The 10334-nt window shown below is 59.5% G+C and overlaps 1 protein-coding gene across 2 annotated transcripts; it reads left to right on the plus strand.

Moving 5' to 3' along the window:
- The first annotated feature begins 1262 nt into the window (after positions 1–1262).
- PPP1R1B (protein phosphatase 1 regulatory inhibitor subunit 1B) lies at positions 1263–10108 on the plus strand. Of its 2 annotated transcripts, XM_036838378.1 has the most exons (8): positions 1263–1534; positions 1642–1826; positions 3489–3549; positions 3841–3863; positions 4319–4397; positions 7565–7768; positions 9099–9218; positions 9311–10108. In XM_036838378.1, exons 2-8 carry the CDS (start codon positions 1746–1748, stop codon positions 9358–9360), a joined length of 618 nt encoding a protein of 205 aa, XP_036694273.1. In that variant the 5' UTR covers positions 1263–1534; positions 1642–1745; the 3' UTR covers positions 9361–10108. The 2 variants fall into 2 exon arrangements, with proteins under 2 accessions (XP_036694273.1, XP_036694274.1); XM_036838379.1 differs by having other exon boundaries at positions 1266–1826; positions 4322–4397.
- The last annotated feature ends 226 nt before the right edge of the window (positions 10109–10334 follow it).

A 10334-nucleotide genomic window follows, 5' to 3' on the forward strand; every position in this document is an offset into this window, starting at 1 on the left:
TGGAAAAGTTGCTGGGTGGGGGGAGGGGGACGCCTGACTGTTCCAGGCCCGAGGGTGACCAGGAGAGAAGAGAGCCAGCACAAACAGAGCCCCAGGAAGACACATGCCTATGTACACGTCTACACACACACCCTCTCGTCACTGCAGAGGGGCATTCAGTCCCTCGCCTCTATGCCCGCAGAGGGAAACACCGGTTCCTACAAAGATACCTGGGACCTGGACAGATAAACAGGGACACTCCAAACCACAGGGCCATCTCCTCCCCTTTCTCCCCTCCAGAGACACACACAAACGCCTCTGCAGAGAGAGAGAGGTTCACACCTCAGAAACGAGCACACACACACCTCTCCCCCCTGCTCTATTCCTGCACCAAACTCACACACGTGATGGCACGTGTACTGGTACAGGCTGGCCCCCATCACCCCCAACTCTATCTCCCCGGGGCTGGCTCTGTCTCCCCCATGTTAGACCTGGGGAGGCACTTGAATCCAGGATATTTCACGGCAGGGACACATTCCCCGCCCCCCACGGGAGTGCTCCCAGGATCACAGCCTCATCCCCTTCTACTGTACAGGCTGGAGCTGTGGATACAGTACCCCACCCCCAAGCTGGCACAGCCTGCCCATCACCTTGACAGCCTCTGACATCCTCCCCCACCTCACCCCCTCCCCCCGCACACACACAGTCTTCCCACACCCTGCCACTCACAGCCCGCATCCTTGACACTCTGACACACACTCACATAGACACATACCGCACCACTCTCACCACACCGACACCCCCCCCCTCCCCCACCAACCCCCACACACCACCACACCCCCCCTCCCCCCCCCACACACACTCCCTAGCTATAGGCACTACAGGGCCCCTGGCACTCACTTTCACACACTCCCTGCCATGATGACTGACACGTGTCCTCCCACGCACAACCCGCTCCACGCTCACTCGCTTTCTAGGACACCCCCATTCACAGCGTGGCAGGCTGGTGGTATTCTCTCCACGACCTCACGGCCTCCCCGTGAAACTCCAAGTACCCACGCCAGGAAGGGGTTAAAGCCAGAGTCCCCGCTGCCGCTCTCCCCTCGGTCTGCCCGCATTATCCTCCCTGCTGGACTCCATCAATAATGCAGCTTCAAGTTCTGGGGAGACGGCAGGGGGCCCCCAGCCCGCTCCCCGGGTCCCGGCTCACACTCCCCGCCCTCCTCCCGGCCCCGGGAGAACACGCTCCTCGGCGCTCATTGGCCCCTGTCTCCTGAGTCCTCCCACCAAGCTCCCGGGCGCCAGGCCCAGGCTGAGGGCACGGGCTGGGCACCCCAAGGCTGGGGCCGGAGGGTGAGACCCGTAGAGCCGGAGCGAGGCAGCGACAGAGACAGACATGCGGAGAGGGAGCAAGGGAGATAGAGGAAGGGCGGAGCGACACTGAGAGAGAGCGAGGGAAGGAGGGGAGAGACAGGGACCCAGACCCGCGAGCCGGGGAGCCCGGGGTGCGGGCGCGAAGGCACCGAGGCACGGTCGAGCCCCGGAGCCCGGCGGGGTAGGCGAGCAGGCGGCCGCCCCCCGCCCCCGCGCCCCCTCCCCTCGCCGGCGCGGTATTTTTATCTGTGCGTGAACAGCCCTCCTGCTCCTCCCCGCCGCACTCAGTCCGCTGTCGCCGCGGCGCCCTGAGCAGCGCGCCTGGACCGCAGCCCCGGACCCCAGCCCCGGACCCCGCGGCGCGCGCCCCGCCCACCGACCACCCGCCCGCCATGGACCCCAAGGACCGCAAGAAGATCCAGTTCTCCGTGCCCGCGCCCCCCAGCCAGCTCGACCCCCGCCAGGTGGAGATGGTAAGGGGGCTGCGCCCCAGCCCCGGCGGCGCCCCCCACCCCAGCTAAGCACCCGGGCTCCTCTGCGCTCCGGGGTCTGAAGTGGCCTGGGAGACGGGGGCGAAGTAGTCCCGGGCCCGCCTCGGACGCGGCGGGGACGCGGGGCAGCGCGTGAAGTTCGCTGCAGACTCGTGCAACTTTTTCCCCGGGGCCTCGGTCCTCATCCCGGGGCGGGAGAATCCCGGGCGGCCCCGGGGAGGGCAGACGGTCCTCTGGACCCTGCACAGTGTCCTCGTTCCCTAAACTTCCACGCGGACCACTGGTGCCGCTCAGATGTGAGAAACATGGTACACTGACCTATGACACAGAGCAGGCCTCCGCCCAGCTGCCCCACGCTCTGGCTTTCTCTCTAGTTCCACCCTGCGTGCCTGGGCTGGGGTCGCCAGAACCTTGTTCTGACCTCTAGACAGAGCCACAACATGGCAACATGGGGGGCGGGGGGGGGTGATGACCAGTCATCACAGAAGCCAGAAGTCCTCCCACAGACAACTGAGTTCTCTGGACAGCCTTTCTGGGGACTGGAGGCCTTCAAGGGCTTGAGGTGGGGGGGGGGGTGAGATGTGATGGAGGGAGAGAAGAGGGTTCTGCCCCCCACCCGCAACCTAGCCATTCACTTGTTGCTGAGATGCAGCTGGCACCCCACAGCGCAGTGAGAGTGGAGCCAAGTCATTTCGGGGAGAGCTAGGCGGCCATGGGGGCAGGTTGGGTCCCCGGCCCAAGCAGCTTTTGGTCTGGAGGGCAGTGTTGGGAGCTTGGCAGAGGGAGGTGGCAGTTTCAGCTTAATTCACCTGGTTCTCTTTGTACATTTCCCTGGAGCTCAGAGGGGACCTAATTAACTGACAGTTGGTCTGATTGCCAAGCTGGGGGGAAGGGGGGTGAGTCACTAGGAGTGCTCAGTGCGTCCCCCACCCCCCCGGTTCAGCTTGGCTCATGTACCAAGGATGGCAACTTTTTGTTTTTTATGAGGACTGGGTGAAGAGTTCTGCAGCCTGAGAAATACTGCTAGAGGGACCCAGAGCCAGGCCCCCAGAGACAACACCCAGGCCCCTGTGGGTCTGCGGGTCAGACCCACACCTGAGCCTCAGTGTGAGGTTGGAGGTGCCTGCAGTACCAGGCTCAGCCTCCCTCTGCAACTGGATCCACTTTCCCTGGAGCCCTTGAGCTGACCTTAGATAGGCAGGGCCATGTGGGTGCCATGGCCCATGGGGCATCTTCCACAGCCAGCTTCAGGTCCTGAGGTCTGATGTCTTCAAAAATGAGAGAGGAAGGGCCTTGGTAGGGGAAGACAGAAAGGGAGGTGGCAGTTCTGGAGTAGCCATGGAGTGGGATGGGCGTCAGCTGGGAGCCAGTGATGCATTTTTCTTGTCCCTTCCCTGCCTTGGCATGCTGTGTGACTTTGAGCTCTTTGCTGAACCTCTCTGAGCTTTGGGTTTTCACCTTGGTAAAATGAGGGGGTTGGGTGAGCTATGGAGTTCCTTACAGCTCTGACAGTCTTTGATTCAAAGGTTCCCTGGGGACTCCAAAGCATTGTTTGTTCCCTGCTGCCTGGGTAGGGGGTGGGGAGTGGGCTGCAGGTGTCTGTCCTGCACCCCCTCCTCCCCATCTCTTTCTCTGTCTTCTTAGATCCGGCGCAGGAGACCAACCCCTGCCATGCTGTTCCGGCTCTCAGAGCACTCCTCGCCAGGTGGGCCCCTACCCTGCCCCCTAGTCCTGGCCCCATCCTAACCCTGATGCCTTCTTGAGGCCCCTGCCAAAGTCCCATGAGTAGGAGACTGAGCAGAAGATGGGGGGGTTAAGGTCTGGGAGCACAGCTCCATTGGGTTCATTTATTGACCAGGCACCTCCCAACACCAGGAGGGAAAGGGCACAGAGACTGAGCCTTTGGGGAAAGTAATTCAGATTCTGTCTCTCTTCTCTCTCTCTCCTCTCTCTCCCTCTTCTCTTCCTGGCTCGGTTCACTGGTGGCCTCCCTCAGAGGAGGACGCCTCATCCCACCAGGTGAGTTTCCAGGGGCAGCTGGAAGGAGGGATGCCAGGGCCCTTTGTGATGGGGTGGAGGGATTACTTCTTCCAGCTACACAGCGTGCCACCCAGGAGGACATTAGCATATCAATTGGCACCTCAGTGAGAGTGCCTGGTGCCAGGGTGCCACCAGCACCCTGCCCTTGTCTTTCCTCTGCCCTTGTCTTTCCTCTGCTCAGACTCAGGCTGGGCCTCCAGAAGCCAGGGTCCTGCTCTGAGCTCTGAGGCCATGGCTATGGAGCCCCTCCCAAAGCCGCCAGTTAGCCTCAGCCTCAGTGCAGGAGGTGCAGGACCCGAGGGGCAGCAGTGCCTGGGCCTGGACCTGAGAACAGAGGCTAGACCAGTCTGCCCGGGTTGCCTTGGTGGGATGGAATGGAGGGAGGGTGAAGGAAAGGGGCCTCTGTAAGCCCATTTAACCTGGCACTTCCCCAGCAGAGAGCCTCAGGAGAGGGGCACCACCTCAAGTCGAAGAGAGCCAACCCCTGTGCCTACACACCCCCCTCGCTGAAAGGTACTGTCCCCCACCCATCAGTTGGGCTGTCCCCTTGAGCCCTGCCACTGGGCTGACATTGGGTGTGTGTGTGACATGTTGAGCTTTTGTTGGTGGGGAGGGATAGTCTTGTGTACCCACCCCAATCCCTACGTAGAGACTAATTCTTTCTTAACTTGGCCTTGTAAAAAGAAGGAGCCCAGAGGCTGAAAAGGGTGGCATGGGTCTTAAAATCAGGTTGTGGGGTTGAAAGAAAAGAGGTACATAACAAGTAGGCGTCAACATAAAGAGACTCAGCTCTGCACCTCCTTTGCAAGCAAGCACTGAACCACCTCCCCCTCCTCCTCCCCGAAGGGCACCTTCTTTGGGCTGCACCCCTTGCTCTCCTCTCCCATTCCCGTGCCATTTGCACAGGTCTGCACACTGATGCTTCTGTTCCTGCTTTTCCTTTCTATACCAAAAGGCAAGTCATTCCTATAGCACTCACTTATCAAACACCTAGTGTATGCCAGGCCCCCCTGGTGGGCGCTGGGCAAAAATAAGAGTAAGATTTGGCCTCAGCCCTCCTGGGGCCCTTCACCTCAAAGGGTCAGGGAGAGTTACAGAGGAGAGGGTGTTTAAGCTTGGATGGGAAGGATGAATAAGAATTCCACAGGCAGGCCAGGCATGGAGGGCATTCCAGGGAGAGGGAGGAAGGTGTGCAAAGGGAAGCAGGTGTGAAATCACAGGGGTCTTCAGGGCCGGCCTGGAGACTTGGCTTCCAGGGGAGCTGGGGGAGATACACCTGGAGGAGAAGGGGGACAGGCGGGGGTGTGGGGAGGGTCTCTTCCTAACTAAGCCTTAGGATGCTTCCTACACCCCACCTCAGCTCCCACCTGAGGCTCTCCTGCCTGGCCAGCCCCTCCTCCCATGGAGGCTGGGAGGGAGGGAACCAGAAGGGTGTGCAGAGAGCCTCCCTCCAGGGTGGGTTTTAATGAGTTCCCAGTAACTGGCCAAGGTCAACAGGTGCACCTGTCAGCCTGCCCGCCAAGGTTGGGAGCAGAGAGACTGGGGGAGAGGAGAGAAGGGCAGGCGCCCTTTCTCTTCCTCAAGGACAGGACGATGCAGGGACAGCAAGCGGGCAGTGGGTTCAGCTTTTGGAAGGACTTCCTACCGGTAGGGATGTGGGGAAGGCCAGCCCCCGAAGCAGGCATGAGGGAAGAGGTGGCATCTTCTCAGGAGAGAATATGGAAAAAATCTCTCCTCCTCCCCATCCTGGGGCTGGTTGGGGGCAGTGCGTGTGAGAGGGAAGAACTACCCTTGGACTCTGATTGTGAGCAAGGGGCAGAGGGCTGGGGTGAAAAAGATGGCCAGAAATGTGCCCCCACCCCCGTGGCCCCTTTGGGCTGCAACTTAAGGAGGGTCTGAATGGGGAGAGGCAGGGCGGTGGAAAGGGGCCAGGAGAGGGGTGCGGGGGCTGTGCTGGAGACCTTGGAGCTTGAAAAGGGACACTTGGGTGGGGGGAACTCAGGTTCCCAGAGCTGGAGACAGAGGGATTAGGAGAAGTTGGGAGGATGAGGGGGAACCCAGAGATGCCAGAGCCCTGCGAGGCACGCACGAGGCAGGCGAGGCACGCGGGAGGCTCACGGGGCGCCAGCACAGGGCTGTGCACACCTATTGTTGACACTGTGGCTCACGAACTGAAGAACTGAACTCCTCCTCGATGGCTGCGAGAGCTGCCACCTCCTCTCCTTCCTCCTCCCTCCCCCAACGCTCAGAGGACCTTCTGAACCTGCAGGGCACTGTGTTATAGGCTTTGGCTCCTTTCTGGGCAGGGAAAGCATCTGGCAGGGTGGGGACTTGTAGGGGGAGAAGCTCAGGGCCCCCAAGGAAGGGTGGACATTGAGTCTTGGCTTGAGGGGGGTTCTTCTCCAAGGCCGAACTCTCACACGTGGTTCAAGGTGAAGCTTTGCCGTGTCCCCAAGGACAGGGCGGGTAATTTATTGCGCTTTATTTGCCTGGGTAGCTTGCCCGAGCCAGCAGCAGGAGGCACCGGTGGAGCTCGGGGCAAGGCAGGGCAGCAGGCAGGCACAATGCACCCTCTGTGCCTGTCCTGAGTTGGCAGGAGAGCGGTGCCCTGCTCCCTCCACTGGAGGTTTCCAGCCTGGATCTGCCCCCTTTGGCTTTTCTGAGGGGAGGGGGGCCTGCTGCGGAGAAAGGAGTAGCTGCAGCAACTGCAGGTCCCAGCTCTTAGGCATCTGGTCTCTGGGCCTTGAGTTTAGTGACCCAAATGCTCTAAAATCCCACCAGCTCCTGGCCTCCCTGCTGCCTCTGTCCTAGCCACTCCTCCCAGGGTCCCCTCAACCCCTGCCATTCTCCCAGAGTCCCCCAGCCCTGGCCCCTTTCTCCTAACCCTTATTCCCTTCCATCTTTTGGAAAACTTCTCCCAGCTGCCCACACTGTTCCCTTGCTAGGTCCTATCCCAGCAGGCCTTGGTGGCGTTGGGGGGGTGGGTGGTGTTCGCTGCTTTCTAGGTCACCGCAGAGGGAGTTGAAGCTTAGGGATGTGGGTCAAGATTGTGGGGGCTGCGTCTGGGCATGCCGCATCCCCAGGCACGGACTTCACTGGCTGCAGACTATTATGTCCTTAGCCTCAGAACTGTTCCTACCTCTTAGAGCCTGGGGCAGAGGTGTGTGGGGTAGCATCTATAATGGGGCAGTGCCAGGGAGTGGGGACCAAGCCCAGCATGGGGTGGTGGGCAGGATCGGGGTGAGCAGTGAGCCCTAAGCAGGCTGGGCACTCCCCTAGAAATTGAAAGGGACAAATCCCCCAGGGCCTGGCCCACAGGCCCTGTGCCTTCTCCAGGGGCTGTAGCTGGTGGACAAGCTCCCGAGCCAGGGAATGTTAAGCTGCTGCTGTACCCGCCTGGTCTTGTCCGGCTTGGCAGGAGCTGCCTGGTGCCAGCCTCTGGGGGAGCAGCATCTTTGGACAGCTTAAGAGCCAAACATGATCAAGAGTCTACCCCCTGCTGCTTCTGCCCTGGTCTGGCCCCCAGCAGGCTGACCTGCAGCTTTTAGCTTTTGAACTAGACCCCTGTGGGGGATTAGCTCTGCCCCAGGCCCACAGGAAGGAGGCTGGGGACTGGGCCACATGCCTCTCCCGCTTCTTGGGCCTGGCTGACCCCTGCCTTCCCGGTCCCCCTGTGCCAGCTGTGCAGCGCATTGCTGAGTCTCACCTGCAGTCCATCAGCAACGTGGGTGAGAACCAGGCCTCAGAGGAGGAGGATGAGCTGGGGGAGCTGCGGGAGCTGGGCTACCCAAGAGAGGAAGAAGAGGAGGAGGAGGAGGATGACGAAGAAGAGGAGGAGGAGGAGGACAGCCAGGCTGAAATCCTGAAGGGCAGCAGGGGGTCTGGTAAGCTGAACGGGCTGTGAAGCCTGGGTTCCACCCCCACAGATAAGGTGGGATCCCCCTTGAGTGTCCTGGAACACCCCCTCCCGGTTCACAGTTTCTCACACATGTAAAGGGCCTCCCTCCCCACTCTCTCATCCCACAGGATGCCTTGCACTCAGCCTTACCTGACACCTGGGCTGTTCCCATCCTTGACTCAGTCCTTCTCCCAATCAGGTTTCCTCTAATAATTCCTCTCTTCCCTAAGAATTAAGGCAAGGCCACCTGAGGTTTGAGGCTAGACCCAAGAAAGGACTTTCCATCCACGGCAGTTGGGACGTGCAAGGAGATGGGGGATAGTGGACTAAGAGTATCCAGTGCCCCCATCGCCTGCATTTCTGAACACAGGATGTGGTCTCTGCTGGGAGGCACAGGGCTGGTTGATAAGTCCTCTCCAGGAACCTGTGGCTCTTTTCCCCTTTTTTATTTCCTAGGCTGGAGGTGAGAGGGTGCCCTCTAGTGTCTAGATGGAGAATGTAGGATTCAAGAACCAACTGCATTGGCTGCAGCTCCAACCGCAGCTGCCTGGGAAGAGAGGGGCCAGGGAGGGGCTTGAAACCTACACAGAAGGCCTCAGAGCTAGAGACGCCAAATCCCAAAATCTCCACAGGGAGTCCCAAGGCCCAGAGAATTCCTAGGCAGGAAGATCTCAGCCCTCCCAGGACTGTTTTTCTAGGCCCAGGCCAGCCACATCTATCCCTCCCAGTGCACCTTAAACGTTCTGGTGCCATTATTTATGGGGATGAAAAATAGCCAACCACTCCTGCTTGAAGTGTCCATCCCTTTGCACCCCCCAAAAATGGCGTGGGCCTCCTCTCTGCCTTGGCAGCGGGGGCATCGGCCATGGGAGCAAAAGCTCCAGCTGGAAGAGGTGAGTCAGCTCCCACGGGACCCCCCCAAGAACAGGTGAAGAGGAGGTGAGAGGAGACTGCTCCCTTAGGAAAGCAGCAGGGCAGTGGGTCAAACGACAAGATGACCAAGGAGCAATATCAATTGCCACCAATCTTGGAGCAGCTCCGGTGCCGGCGCTGGCTGCAGGGTATTAACTATTATCTTATTTAAGGCAGTCTACACAACTTCCCTCTTACCATCCCTTCAAAGAGGGTAACAACGGACCTATCTAAGTCATATGGCTAGTCATTGCAAGAGCTGTCTTAGTCCAGTGCTCTCTCCACTATACCATGATACCCTCAGGAAGCTTAGCCACAGCCAGCTGAGAGACTTGGCTCCTGTTCCAGGACAGCCAGATGGATACTCAGAGCCTGTGCTTTTATCCCTTCTTTCCTGTCCACAGCTGGGCAGAAGACTACTTGTGGCCAAGGTCTGGAGGGTCCCTGGGAGCGCCCGCCTCCTCTGGATGAGCCCCAGAGAGACGGAAGCTCTGAGGACCAAGTGGAAGATCCGGCATTAAATGGTGAGGTTTGGGGGGGGGGGAGGGGCTGGGGAGGCGGGGCTGGGATCTTGGTGGGCGTGGCCAGACCCTAAGTCCATCTGCTTGCCTTACAGAACCTGGGGAGGAGCCACAGCGCCCTGCTCACCCTGAACCTGGCACATAGGCACCAGCCCTGCATCTCCCAGAAGAAGTGGCAAGGGCATTGCTGTTCCGTAGAAACCCACTCTGTCCCCACCCTACTTTGTACCCTTCCCCTCACTTGCTAGGGCTGCGGCTTCTGACTTAGAAGACTAGGGCTGGTCTGTGTTTGCTTGTCTGCCCACCTTTGGCTGATGCCCGAGTCCCTGGGCACTGCTGCCTGATGCCTACCCCTGCCAGTCATTCCCCCATTCACCAGTGGGTGGTGGGATGTGAGAGAGCTTGATTGGGAAATCCAGTAAATGGGGGACAAAGGTTCATCCTTCACAAGTCTACTCCCCAGAATCCTCTCCCCTGGGCACAGGAAACCCACAGGGCAGGACCCTAAGATCTGGGGAAAGAGGGTACTGAGAACTTTAAGTGCCCATAGATCCTTCTCCATCCCCTGGGGAATTCCAAGTCACCACCCCTCTCACTGGCTTCTACCAGGCCCCAGGATTCAGGCATCCTTTCCCAGCCTCAACATTTTGGAATCTTCCCCTTATCAACTGCTCCCCAGCCTGGGTGCCTGGAAGATGCACTGGCAGAGGCTGCTTTGTTGCATTTTTGTTTGTGCTTTGATGCCAGGAATGCCGCCTAGTATAAGTCCTTAGGGGGGCAACATGGTGGGGGAGCCAGGCTCTCCTTGTCCTCCAGCTGCTCTGCCCCCTTCCCTTCTTCCTGACTCCAGGACTGAACCGCTCCCATGCTGTAATAAATCTTTGTAAATAACTGCTGAGACTTCTCTTTCAGGGGAAAGGAGAGGGAGGAGGTAACAGGTTTCCCTGTTACCCTGTGGTGGTCATCCAAGGGTCAGGTCCTCGACCCTAGTGTCCAGTCCTCTAGTTTGGAGCCTTGACTGCTGACAAGCTCCGAGCCCTCTTGGGAAGGACCACAGGAGTTCTAGATCCTGCTGGGGATGGCTGAAAGAGGCAGAGGGGGAAAGAGGAGTCCTTCAAG

Source organism: Balaenoptera musculus, chromosome 20, assembly GCF_009873245.2.
Source record: "Balaenoptera musculus isolate JJ_BM4_2016_0621 chromosome 20, mBalMus1.pri.v3, whole genome shotgun sequence".
In the NCBI taxonomy this organism is placed as follows: domain Eukaryota; kingdom Metazoa; phylum Chordata; class Mammalia; order Artiodactyla; family Balaenopteridae; genus Balaenoptera; species Balaenoptera musculus.